This window comes from Zingiber officinale, chromosome 9B (genome assembly GCF_018446385.1).
Source record: "Zingiber officinale cultivar Zhangliang chromosome 9B, Zo_v1.1, whole genome shotgun sequence".
NCBI lineage: Eukaryota > Viridiplantae > Streptophyta > Magnoliopsida > Zingiberales > Zingiberaceae > Zingiber > Zingiber officinale.
In genome coordinates this window covers 74,610,073-74,624,596 of record NC_056003.1, presented here as the reverse complement: position 1 = coordinate 74,624,596, position 14,524 = coordinate 74,610,073, and the positions used below count along the sequence as shown (strand labels likewise).

The following is a 14,524-nucleotide window of genomic DNA, read 5'->3' as shown; positions in this document are numbered from 1 at the left end:
GAGAGCGAGGTCGGAGAGAGGGAGAAAGAGTGGTTGTGGAGATGGAAAAAATTGAGATATATTCATATCTTGTATGTGCCTTCCAATTCAAGTTATGTCAATCCAATCCCAACTCCTAATGGTTGGTCAACAAAGATACCTTTATAGGCATGTGAAGAAACCAGTTCCAAAATCAAATGTCCTATGTGCATCATTTAATCTAAAATTATGATGTTGATCTCACAAGAATGCTACAAAAACCACAACCATCATTAAATGCACCACACTATTTTTGTTTTAGTAAGGTATAATCATTTGTCAAAATACTTTTTATACGTTAGTAATTTGTTTCTTCAAATTTTTTAATTCAATTGACTTGGATATATAAATGGCAATGAACAAGCTAAATAGAAGAGAAATTATAGGATTAAACTCATTTGAGTTGAACTGTACACACTTTGAAGTGTGTTGAGTGATGCACAACTTTTTTGCAATCATACCGTTTTAGCTAGAAACTTAAACTCCAACATTAAACAATACTTTAAACTTTGTCGTATGTTATTTAGACATGACTACATGTGGACAATAAGTGAACAGGCAAGAAGAGTTTTGTGGCTGGTCTTCCATAAAATTTCAGCCACATATGGAGCACTCTGGCAGTTGTTAACATGGTATAATACACACCATGATACTGCCACGATACTACTGATATTACATATAGCAGATGTCAAATGTTACTATTAAGTACACTAATCATGTAAGGTAGGCACAAATTCTATGGCGTTGTCCAAGGTTTAAAATCTCGACCCGTGCCAAAGTTTCGGTCCCAGACCGGAACAATATGGTTTCGGTATCGTATTGTGTCATGCCGATATAATTTCGGTATTTTTTTATTTATATATAGTAATTATTAGATAAATATATTTATTATGTATAATTTAAAAATAAGTTGTATATTAATTTTATATAAGTTCTTCATTATTAAATAACTTAATATTGTTAAAAAAATAATTAAATATAGTTTTCTTTAAAGAAAATTGATCTATCAATAACTCAAATTAAAATTGATACATAACTTTTATAGTTCTCTAATGTCCAGATTAAATAATCATAATTATATAAATTAATACAAAATATTATTTTGTATATCATAATTATATAAAATAACTATTTATTTATTTAATAATTTAAATCATATATATTTAAAATAGTAAAAAAATAGAATATCAATTAAATATTAAAATAGTAAAAAAAATATAAAATAATTTAAAAAATCAGAATATAAATTTGATTTATTACAATTTTTATAAAATTTTCTAAAATTTTTAAATAAAATTTAAAACATTAAAAATAATTTCAGAATATTTTTTAATAAAATTTATTATTTTTTAAAAATTTTAAATATATTTTTTATATTTTATTGGGATAATTTAATTAGGATTTATAAAATTTTCTTTAAAATATCACAATTAGGAATTGTTTGATTTATTAATATGTAATATTAGTTGTTAACAGAAACCCGCTCCCCCCAACACCTGCGCCCCTGCGACAGTCACGTGCCTCCGAAACACCCGCGCTCCCCCGCGATGCCGCCGAAGGCGTCCGGCGATGCCTCCGGAGGCACCAGAAGCATCTGGCAATGCTTCCGCCGACGCTGAAAACGTCCCGCGACGCTTTCGACTCCTCCATCGCATCGCAACGCCCCGCAGACGCCTCGCTGCTGCTCGAGACACGCACGCATGACGTGTTGGTTTCGATTGCCAGCGGAATGGTAAAAACCATCGTGCTAGGCGGCACGGAACGGCATTTCAATTGCTGGCGTCATCTTAAATAAGCAGTTTCAAATAATAGATGATTTAACAAACTTTGTGGTGTCGTCAAGTTCAAGCTGATATAAAGTTTTTCCAGCAAATTTTGCTGATTTCTAAAGGTACTCGTCTCAGCTAAATCAGATCAAGTTTCTACCAATTCCAATCTAAATGACAACCAATTAAGATTGAACTCAACTATTTTTGGAAAAGATGCAACTCCTACTATATGACTTCCTGAGGGGTTATTAGAATAATCAATTTATTTCTTCAATTCTTGGCTCGAAGAGCAAACACTATGGGTAGAATCTTATAGTTTTAGCTCCTTCCAGATGCCTTCTACTTCAAGCCAACACTAACTATGGGTAGAATCTTATAGTTTTAGCTCCTTCCAGATGCCTTCTATGTAGATTAAGCTACCAAATCGTTGATTATTACAGTGCACCTCAAACAACTTAATTTAATATGTTCAATTAATTTTTTGAATAAATCTGGCACATGGCATTTTTACAAAACATTGGTTTGGTACATATCATTCTTTTAAAAGTTAACATTGACATGGATTTATAGGCTGTTCTGTCAATTCCAATATAAATGATGGCCGTACAAGATAGGACTCAACTGTTTTGGAAAAAGATGCAACTCCAATATGACTTCCATAAGCAGCTATTAACTTAATCACTTAGTATATCTTCTTCAACTCCTGGCTTGAAGAGCAAACTCTAATTATGAGAAGAACCTAATAGTTGTAGCTCATTTGAGATGCTTTCTATGTAGATTAAGCTACCAAATCTTTGATTACTACTGTTCATTTCGAACCGCTTAATTAAACATAATCAAATTTTTTTTAAAAAAAGCTGGCACATGGCATTTTTACAATGCGTGAGGTTCTTCTGCTACATGTCATTCTTAAAAAAAAGTCAAGATTGACATGAATTTGTAGGTTCTTCTGCTGATTCCAATCTAAATGGAAGCTGGTCAAGATAGGTCTTGACCATCTTGGAAAAAAGTTCAACTCTTTCTATATGACTTCCATGGGGGGCTATGGAATAATCAGTAGTATATCTTCTTCAATTCCAGGCTAGAAGAGCAAACACTAATTTTGATTAGAACCTTATGGTTTTAGCTCATTCTAGATGCCTTCTATGTAGATTAAGCTACCAAATGTTTGATTCCTACAGTTCATTTCGAACAACTCAATTTAATATGTTCAATTAATTTTTTGAATACTGCTGGCACATGGCATGTTTACAAAACATGAGGTTGCATACCATTCTTAGAAAAAATTAAGATTGACATGAATTTATAGGTTCTTATATGTTCAGCAAGAATAAACAAGAAAATAAATAATAAAACTAAAAATATAATAAGCACCACTATAGTACTGTATGCATGCTTAGTCCAAGTAGTTACCTTCAATGCATCATTTACTAACTTCAGTTCCTCTGGTGCAAGATAAGAAATAGTTGGTCTCAGGTCCTGTTTCATCAAAACCTAAAACTTGTTATGCATGATTATCAGCTATCGAGGATTGAGACTGCAAATCGCTAATCATCATTAGTGATGCAGAAACAGTTGAGCCAAAAGAGAACTTATAACAGCTAGTAGTACATCTTAATATGTTACTTAGAATCCAACATTAAAATGAACTATAACAGTAACCTAACTTGACTGAACAATTTCAGACATCTGATCACAAGATGGGAATTTCAGATGGATTTTAGGATAACTATACATCTGATTAATCAGCTTGTCAAAAAAAATAGCAATAATACTAACTGAAGTAGCTATTGATCCTCAAAAAAGTCAAAGATACAGGACAAGTCATGCCGGTACATAGTGAGGGAAATGTGGATGAACCATAAAAGAATTATGATGATAAGTCACCCTTACAAAGGAATATTCTAGTTTCCCTTTTAAACATTTTAGCCCAACAGTGATTTAAATAATTGTCCATAATAGATATTTAACACTTATATGAAGTATGAGGATTATCAAACACTCATCTTAACTAATAAAGAAGCAACCTATATTTAATGCTTGAATTAAATATGAGGATTAAAGTGACTGAAAAGAACTTCCAAAGTTTTCTATTTGAGCATACAAAATCCGAGTGACATAAAATCATATTGTTAATAACCACAACAGATGAATGCCCTATCAAAATGCCTCATCAAAGATGATTCTGCAAATTACATGGATTCCTATCACAAGGGACAAAAAACTAAGAATAGAGTGAATAACATAAAAAGAAACATGAGCATGTATCAAGCTCATTAATTACATAAAGTAAGAAGGTGATCAGAAATCAGGTTCTTGCCTCCCACAATGAATCTGGAGAAATTCTATCAAAGGGACCCACATCTGATGAAGCACAACCAATCCTCATAAATTTGCTTGGGAGAGGAGCAATATCTGACCTGAAAGACCACCCATATCCACCAAAATCTATAACAACATTGCATCCGAACTTCCTCTCATTAAGATCTTCAGATCTGTAATTAGCCTATGAAACAGGAGGGATGTATGAAAAAAAAATAACAAAAGTAACAAAACTTAAAGTGTTAGCTGCCAATTGATGCTCGAATTCAAATATAAATCTAATTGTCAATTATAACTACAATAATAAATGGTTAAGCTGCAAATACTTAAGTTGATTGTAGATCCTGACAAGTAGTTATGTGCTGTTCACATTCAGAAAGGAAAACTAATACACATTATGGTGAAAATGCCTGTTTTAGTACGAGTTTTTAACAATTACTTGCGAAAGTTTCTTCACAAAAAAAAAAGAACTCAAATATCTAAAATGCGGCACTTTTCTATGTATATTGCTACTCTGAAAGTTAGGATCAGAACAACTATTGATTTTTGGATCATTCAGATCCAGCAGTCTGTGTTGGTTGTAAACCACAATGGTTAGCAAGCGATAAGTTTTTGCTCTATCTCGCTAAAAAACTTTTTCCCACCTTAATACAAATTCAGGAAATGTAGATTCACAATTATATCATCACTCTTGCAAATTGCAATTTGCAAGTAGTTAGCAGACTGTTGGCTGATACATTTTCAGAAAATCAAAAGGAAATGTATAATTTTCATATTTCAAAAAATTGAGGCATGTAACAGAATAGAATCATTCATCAAAAACATGTACATATCCACTACATATATATAGAGAGAGAAAATACTGATGAATGAATTCATCTTTTATTTTTACAAACTTCAACCATCTCATGTTTCAGGCATGTGAAAGGGACAGAATCATGCAACACAAAATTGGAATTGCGTTTACAACCAAAGGAGAAGGAAGGTAAAGGGACTTATTGGTTTATTTTCTTTTAGAAAGAATGAGGTTAATTAATATAACAAGTTCTAACAAGTAGACAGTGTTTGTGAATGCAAAAGCTGTTGTTGTAAACAAATCTCAGATGGACCTGCACAAGCTAGTTTGGAGACAAATAAAGAACTTAGGTAATTGATAGTTATCTACTTAAATCCATAAGAAGGGTCAGCTATTTAGCCACCTTAATGAAAACCCCGTGAACTGGATTTTCAGAAATAATTTATAATTAAGCATTTAAACTCTATGTAAATGAAGCATTAAATGTTTAGCTTGTTGTAGATAGAACAAAGCTTGCAAATACAAAGAATATCTGTAAGTTCGTCTCTCAAAAGAACAAGCAAGGAAGACAACAAAAAAAATATACAAAGAGAACTGAATGTAGTGAGCTAATAGGAATTCCGAAGTATGCAAATTGATATTTCATCATGGAAGCCATAGTTGATTATAAGTACTTAAATGGAGGTGACCATCATGATCAGTAGCATCCAGCTATTCTTAGTTCATGATTAGAAACAATTCATGTTTGATTGCTAGTCCTAAATACAAAATATTAACTATAACTTACCATTAAAATTACACAGAAGGAATTATATATATGAAGATATAAAAGCAGCTACAAAGGCCGACAATATTGGACATTGATAAGATGATGAGAACAAAATACAATTTGAAAGACATTATAGAGGAAAATCCAAACATCGTATGACATAATTATAAAAATATATCAAGGCGTGATCAGTGTAAAATTGAGATTGCTGCTAGTGTTATATTCCCAAAAAATTTAATACCCACCTCTCCACTGCTCTCATTCATGCTACCCCACCTTCTTCCTATATCACCAACACTCATGTCATGCCACAATCGTCGTTGCGCCATTGTCGCCTCGCATCACCCGTCATCACCTATTGTCATAGACTCATAGCCACCCTGCAACATCATCGCAACCACCCTACGCCGTCACCGCTCCATGGCACTGCCACCTTCCAACATTGCCCTCACGACACGATCGCCCCATGACACTGTCATCTCACACCGCCTCCACTCTGTGCCACCTTCCACCAAAGTTTCAGTGAAGGGAACACATATTAGAGGTTCCTTAGTTGTGTTGTCGTTGTTTGTATCACTGTCAGTCCTCGATTTCACTTTCCATCACCATTTAGCTGTCATCAAGCCGCCCTCACCTCTCTTGCATTGTCTCAATGTCCCATGCCAAATTCAAGAAGCCATGCAACCAATTCATCACCGGAATAAGGATTTAGTATGATACTTGATGCTAGAATGGAGGAACTTCACCATTTGTAGGTGATTGACAACTGTTGCTAAAGCTTTATTAATCTTGCCTCTAAGGAAATACATATATAGGTTCACCTTTAGAGATTGAAAAATGGATCAACCCTTTATGGGGGAAATTGGCACAAAAGGTTCACAATTCAGAATCCTAATTTAATGTGAAGAGCGGTTCTTATTCTAGTAGCTTAGGGATTGTCTAGTTTATTCTCACTCTTAAAAGCAAGACATACAAGTATCACTTCAGCTAGTATGCATAGACCAATGGCATTTGTGCAGTTTGCCTTCACTATAGCAAGCATATTGGAGGATGTATTTTGATCCATCAACAAAAGGACCGGAGAGTCTCTTAAGGCGAGCTAGTGTGATGTAAGTCCTCAATCAAATGGGTTTTCACTTGTTTCATTTTAATTGATTAAGTTTGTGAAAGTAAATATAATAAAGTTACTCGAAACAGAATTCTTTATATAATCTTATTTCTTCATTTGTCGCTTGGTATATATCTTCCCATTGTATGTCCTTAGTTGATCTTATTATTATTCATCCCTCCTTGTTGCTTCTTAAAATTTGTTTATGACAAAAATAATTAATAGATATACAATATATAAATGATGGAAATCAATACTAATATCATAAAAGAGAGTATGAACTACCCTAAGAAATTGCAAGAAACTAGATATATAATTATATGACCGAATAAATAAAATAAAATAAAATTTGTTTATACTTAGCTTCTACTCGCACTCTCAAATGAATTACATACAATTTATAATAAATTGACAAAAATATAAATGAACTACCTTTACTATAGCTTTGGCTCCATGCTCTAAAAGTAGCTAGGTAACTTTATACTAAATTAACAGAATGATGAATGCAACATTTGTAATATATAGTTTCAACTCCCCTCTAAAAAAGTTGTGTAACTTCTTGCAATATAGAGCATTCATCAACATTTGTAATATATAGTTTCAACTCCCCTCTAAAAAAGTTGTGTAACTACTTGCAATATAGAGCTTCGGCTCTTCCCTCTAAAAGGGTTGTATGACTACATGTAGTAAAGAGCTTTAGCTCCACACTCTAAAGGTGTTGTGTACTATATATATTAAATTAATATAATTAATTAATTACTTGTATTATAGGCATTGGCTCCGTGTTTGAAAAGGACCCTTAGTCTTTTAGCGCATGGGTATATTTTTATATGAGATATTTTTTCACTAAATAGATTGCGAATCGTTCACTCTGTTCTTATGTAAGGTGCATTTCGGGTGAATTACGTATCATTTACCCTATTCTAATGTGAAATGCATTTTAGATGAATTGTGGATCGTTCACCCTATATATACACACACACATGATGCATTGAATTGTGATTTAATTGCGGATCATTCACTCTTATATACAATGCATCCTTATAGGGTGGATTGTGGGTCATTACCCATATCTTATATTTATATATGAAGTATTCCTTATTGACTGGATTATGGATAGTTCACCCTATATATTTATATATATTTAGGGTGCATTTCACTCTGAATGAATGTCAAGTCATTTATCTTTAAGTACGAGGCATCCTAGGCAAATTGCAGGTTATTTGCCCTATCTAATATGTGTGTGTGTTTGATTCCTATGAAATTTAAAAGGAAATATTTGTAAGAGAATAAACGAGTAAGAGGGATAAGACTATAGTTCTCGAGATAGTGGTGGCGAAAGAATTTATTAATATAATTAATATATATATCTCAGGTAAGATTAGATGAAAACATAATCGGTTTCATCAACCAAAATAATCTTAATAAGAGGAGATCTAAATGGGCATGTAAGAGTGAAAAATAAAAAATATGATAGGGTGCATGGGGTTTATAGGTTTGGAACAAGAAAGAAAGGAAAAACTATACTAGATTTATGATACCATATGATTTTATACTAACTAATACATTTTTTTAAAAAAAAATACTTGGTCACCTGCAAAAGTGGGAATAATAAGTCCCAAATAGACTTGATTATGGTTGGGAAAAAAGATAAAATGATTTGTAAAGATTGTAAGTCATCCCTGGAGAAAACTTAACTACCCAACATAGCTTAGTAGTGTTGGATATACATCTAAGCATAATATCAATAGAAAGAAAAGGTACACGACTCCTAAAATTAAGTGATGAAAATTACATGATGGAAAGCAAAATATATTTAAGAAGAGCATAGAAGTATAAATATTAGGAGAAATACACGACGATTCAAATACAACATAGGATAAGATGACATCAAAGTTGAAAATAATAGTCAAGAGTGTATTTGGTGAATCAAAGGGGTATGCACCGCCAAGTAAATAATTTTTGTGGTTGAATGAGAAAATACATGAGAATGTGAAGGAAAATACAAATAACATATAATATATTATACATGAATGAAATTTTTGAATACTTATATGAAAAATCAGATACAAAAGAAAGGCAAAAAACATTTATAGAATTAGAGAAAGAGGAAGACAAGAGATCTTATCCAAATAAAATGTATTAAAGATGAATAAGGAAATAAACATTTTAATATAAGTTTAAGTAACCAACTTAACTTAGGTAATTAAAATAGGTCTAATGAATATAGAAACTTAAATAATTAATAGGTCTAATGAATATAGAAACTTAAATTTTTATCGTATAATTCAAGCTTTAAAAGCAAAACAAACTTTAAATGGGATGTAAAATGAAAAAATAGTTAAACCAAATGATATTCCAATAGAGGTATGGAAGTGTTTAGGGCAATAAGGTATTGAATAGCTTACAAAGTTATTTAGTCTCATATTAGAAATGAAAAAAAAATATCAGATTAGTGGAGGGTAAGTACTCTAGTTCCTTTATATAAGAACAAAGAAGATATGCAAAATTTTACAAACTATAGGAGTATTAAATTAATGAGGCATATTATGAAACTTTGGAAAAGAGTAATAGAAGAAAAACTAAGGAGACCACGGTGACCGAAAATTAATTTGGATTTATGCTTTGAAGGTCGACAATAGAAGTTATACATCTTCTTGGGCAACAAATTGGAAAGCATTGAAAACAGAAGCAAGGCTTATATATGGTATTCGTCGACCTAACAAAAGCTTATGATAGAGTCTCAAGAAAAATTATATAAAGAATTCTAGAAAAGATATATGTTAACATAGCGTATATTGAACTAATTAAGGATATGTATGAAGATATAATGATAAGAGTGACGACTACAAGCGGATTAACCGAAATGTTCTATATAAAGATAGGGTTACATCAAAAATCAACTCTAAGTTCCTATGTTTTTACACTAATTATAGGCAAATTGACGCCGAGCAAAATAGCAATTATCTTGGAGACGGAAGTTTAGAGGGGGATTATAGAGAAAACAAGACAACAAAAGTCGACAAATGAACAGAAACTATCATCTCTAAGTTTAACCAAAATAAAATTTGATTCAAACAACAATAATGTCTAATATCAACCCCAACAAGTGTTTACATAGACCCAAAACCATAAAATGCTAAAACCGGAAGAATAAAACCGTAACAAAAAGGAAAAAATTCTTAATAAAAAGGGAAAAAACTTCAGAGTCTCTAAAAAGGCCTTAAATGGCGAACTGACGCCAGAAAAAATAGCAATATCTTGGAGACGAAAGTTTCGAGAGGGATTGTAGAGAAAATAAAAATGCATAAGTCAACAAACAAACAAAAATCGTAATCTCTAAGTTTAACCAAAATAAAATTTGATTCAAACAAAGATAATGTCTAATATCAACCCAGACAAGTGTATATATAGACCAAAAACCCTAAGATGTTAAAAATGGAAGGAAAAAAACCTTAACAGAAAGGAAAAAAATCTTAATAAATAGGGAAAAAACTTCGGAGCCTCTGAAAAGGCCTTAAACGACATTTTTTTTACCCAGGACAGGATTGTTATAGGTTTCACCGACTAACCAATCATAGATCTCTAAACGAGCTTTGATTTAGCGCGTTGAATGTCGCATTCTAATACATGAATAAAAAATTATGGTCTGTCAAAGCTCAGATCCTCATGCATCAGTCGTCTCGAGTTGAAAAGAACTCGTCTTCGAGTAGCATAGTATTATCAGCATCCACAGAACAAGGACTAAAGTGCTTCACATTAAACTGATCTTCTATAGTATCTCATACGGTCCAATCTTCCGATCTTTAAGTTCATCATTACTCGCCAACAAAGAAACAATCACGAGTCAATATAGCCCAAACAAAATCACCAATATCAAAAAGTATCTAACAACGATCACGAAGAACCTAAATCTTATACTTGATGTTGTTCTCATGAATAGCTTCCTTCACTAGCTCATGAACACCCTGAAGGTGGTCTACCATCTCATCTTCTTTAGGACTGAATCATCCTATATGTGAGATAGGGGCTAAGTTCAGTAGCTAGGTTCCGCCTATAAACGACCTCAAAAGGACTTAAACCGTTTTGTTTCTTGATCTATTATAGACAAATTCTGCTTGAGGTAATATTAAATTCCACTACTTCGACTTAGTTTCTGTCAGACAACTCAATAGATTGCCCAAACTCTGATTCACTATCTCAGTCTAACCATCTATCTGGGGTGGTAGGCGCTGCTAAAGTTCAACTGTATTCCAGTTTCCCCATAAGCTCTTCCAGAAATGACTGATAAACTTGGTATGCATAACATGGATCGAGGAATGCCAAGTAAGTGCACAATCTCCTTGAAATAAAAATAGGCAATTTGCAAACTACAGAATGGGCCATCTTTGAAAATATGTCAACCATAAATAAAATAGAATGCGAGGTTCATTGGGTGCGGGGTAAGCCCAATACAAAATTAATAACATCAAATCAAGGAGCTTTAGAAACAAGTAAAGAAGTGTATAAGCATGCATTGGAGAAGATTCCCTTAGACCGTTGGCATACATAACATTGGTCTATAAAGTGAGTTAGGTCAATTTAGACAAAAAAAAAAAAGTAAGTAGAGATAAGAGTCAATGTCTTGGCACGTCCAAAGTATCCCTCATTATGAAGCTCACTTATAATATGTTGCCTCAATGAACAATCTAGAATGCATACCTATAACCGTCAAAACAGATAGTCGTTATACGAAATAAAATCATGGTGATGTCCATCAATTTACCACCTGAAATATCCTTCCGAAGAAAGGGTCAGCTGCATACATGTTTACAAAAGACTTAAAGTCTACAACTTTTGTATTCATGGTGGTAAGTAGTGACGAACAACGGCTCAGGGCATCTATGATACGGTTCAGACTCCCTGATTGGTGTCTCAGCGTAAAGGTGAACTCCTGCAAATAAGTCACTCACTTCGCATGTCGCTTACTCAGCTTGTGTTGACCATTAATATACTTCGCCTCGTGATCAGTAAATAGAATGAACTCTTTCTGTATTAGGTAGTGACCTCAATACTTCAGCAACTGAATAATGGCATAGAATTCTAAATCATAGTAGAATAATTTTTCATGGATCCAGACAGTTTCTCACTTAAAAAAAGCAACTGGATGTCCTGATATACACCACCAATAGCAATGTCGGATGCATCACAATTGACATTAAACACTTTGTCAAAATCAAGAAGTGTAAAAACTCGGTCATCTTCTGCTTGACCATTTGAAAACTTGCCTCTACCTCTTCAGACCACTTAAAATCACGTTCATTGAGACACTCAATGATGGGAGCAATCAGAGTGCTACAATTTATGATGAATCGGTGGTAGAAAGAGGTCAATGAAACTTCTGATATTGTACAAGGTCCTCGGCTGAGGTCACACTCCAAAGCTGCGTCTATCTTTGATTGATCTGTGTGAACACCATACATAATAAAGTCAAGAAAAGTTACTAGTAAAAAAGGAACACTTCTTCGGACTGCACATGGGATCATGCTCTCACGAATATAACCCCTTTTTAATAATTCTATCATCTGTCACTATAATTCTTCACCCTCCTTAGGACTGAGGTGATATGCTGGTCGGTCGATTAGGCAAACTTGATCATGGAACAATGTTAATCTGATGTCGAATGTCTCTCATTAGTGGTAGCCCAGGAGGAAATCCACTGACATCAACTTAACAAAATCTGCTAGCACCTAATACTTTTGTTGGTAAATCGGCATCTATGACTATTGCATCGTTCTGGCAAGGTAATACACCTCCATACTCCATCTCATCTAAAAACTTTGACATAAAAATTAGATTAGTTTTTTTGGCTATCGAAATAGGAGTGGTTCCTTCCCGCTTTAGCGCCAACACAGTCTTCTTTCCCTTGATGTGAAGGGTATATGTATTTTTCCGTCCATCGTGAATAACACAATCTTCAAAATCCCATGCTGCCAAGCACTAGGTTAATTCTGTGACTTACCTCTATAAATCCTCAATCATCATGTCATGAACGTTACGATCACGGTGCTGAGCTTCCTCAATCATAAACTGCCTATTATGACCATGACCACAACAACTTTTCATTTGATCTGATGAGCTCCGATACCAACTGACACAGGATAGAATAGCGATTACCCTGGAGGCAGAAGTTTATAAGGGATTGTAAAGAAAACAAGACACTAGAAGTCAACAAAAGAAGAGAAATCGTCATCTCTAGGTTTAACCGAAATAAAATTTTATTCAAACAAATAATGTCTAACATCAACCCAAACAAGTATTTAAATAGACTCAAACCCCGAAGATGTTAAAAATGGGAAAAAAAAACTTAACAAAAAGGGGGAAAAAACTTTGAAGCCTCAAAAAAAATGGTTGTTATGGGTTCCACCGATAACCAATTGTAAATCTCTGAACAAGCCTCGATTTGGCATAGAACATCTCGTTCTGATACGAAGTCAAAAGTTATGGTTTGTCAAAGCTCATATCCTCCTATATCACAAACTCACTAGACGCATCTAAGATATAGTATCATAGTGTATGTTATGTGCTAATATGTTTTGGTAGATAAGACACGTGAAGAAGTAATGTTAAACTTGAAGTTTAAAGGAAAATTCTAGAACTAAAAGGTTTTAGGCTTAGTAGAGTAAAGACACAATATATACAATTTAATTTTAGTAATGTTAGACGTAATGAAATAATTGTTAAGATAGGAGTAACGAGTTGTGTGTAATGGGAGTTTTAAGTATTTAAGATCATTTTTGCAAAACAATAAAGGGATTGAGAGTAATATCTTATAAATAATACAGGATGATTGAACACAGGAAAGTGTCAAGTGTTCTTTGTAATTATAAAGTACTTCTAAAAAGGAAAGTTTTATAAAACGGCAATTAGACCTACTATGTTATATGAAACTTAATGTTAGACTATGACTCGAGTACATGAACAGAAGATACGAGGATGTTAAAGTAGATGTGCGAATATACAAAGATGGATAGATACAAAGAGAAAGTTGGAGTTGCATTTATTGAGGGAATTTCGGAAGATACGTTTAAAATGATATGGACATATACTTAGACGACCAACAAATTCCTCAATTAGACGAGGTGAAATTATGACAAATGTGCACATCAAATGAGGAAGACAAAAAAAAATATGTAATTAGCAACAATAAAACAAGATAAATTTAATTTAAATATAAATTATGATATAGTAAGAGATAGAACTTAATGGCATAAAAGGATTCGTATAGTCAACTCCTATAAAACAAGATAAAATTTATTTAAATATAAATGATGATATAGTAAGGGATAGAACTTAATGACGTAGAAGGATTCATATAACTGAACCCCCCTAGTGAGATAAGCTTGGTTGTTGTTGTAAAAGAGAAAATAGAAGAAATGATGAAATTGTATAAGATAAGTTTAAGAGGAAATTTGTGATAAGAGATTAATGATCTTAAGAGCAGAAAAGACCTTGGCTATTCACTATTCTTTACACTCTATTTTGAGATAAATCATTTTACATTGTGCACTTTTTTTTTCTTATACCCACTTTGCATTTTACTCATTTTAGAGTTTTTAACCTTCAGATTTGCTAAGATAAGCAAATAACACTAGTGGAGTTTTCTTTTGAGCTATGCATTTAGTTAGTTTAATTAGCTTTTGCTATATTTTGTTCTAACACTATTGTAGTTCACACGCAGCTAGCAAAGTTTGTTGTATCAC

At 33.0% G+C, this 14,524-nt stretch overlaps 1 protein-coding gene across 1 annotated transcript in view; it reads right to left on the bottom strand.

Annotated features, from left to right (window-relative positions):
- Positions 1–14,524, bottom strand: part of LOC122022551 (putative GTP diphosphokinase RSH1, chloroplastic) — a 53,477-nt gene that overhangs the window by 32,730 nt on the left and 6,223 nt on the right. The window contains exons 3-4 of the mRNA XM_042580582.1: positions 4,108–4,293; positions 3,201–3,266 (exon numbers count right to left, since the gene is read on the bottom strand). Of these exons, the coding sequence (XP_042436516.1) occupies positions 3,201–3,266; positions 4,108–4,293 (252 nt within the window). The remainder of the gene's footprint in view (positions 1–3,200; positions 3,267–4,107; positions 4,294–14,524) is intronic.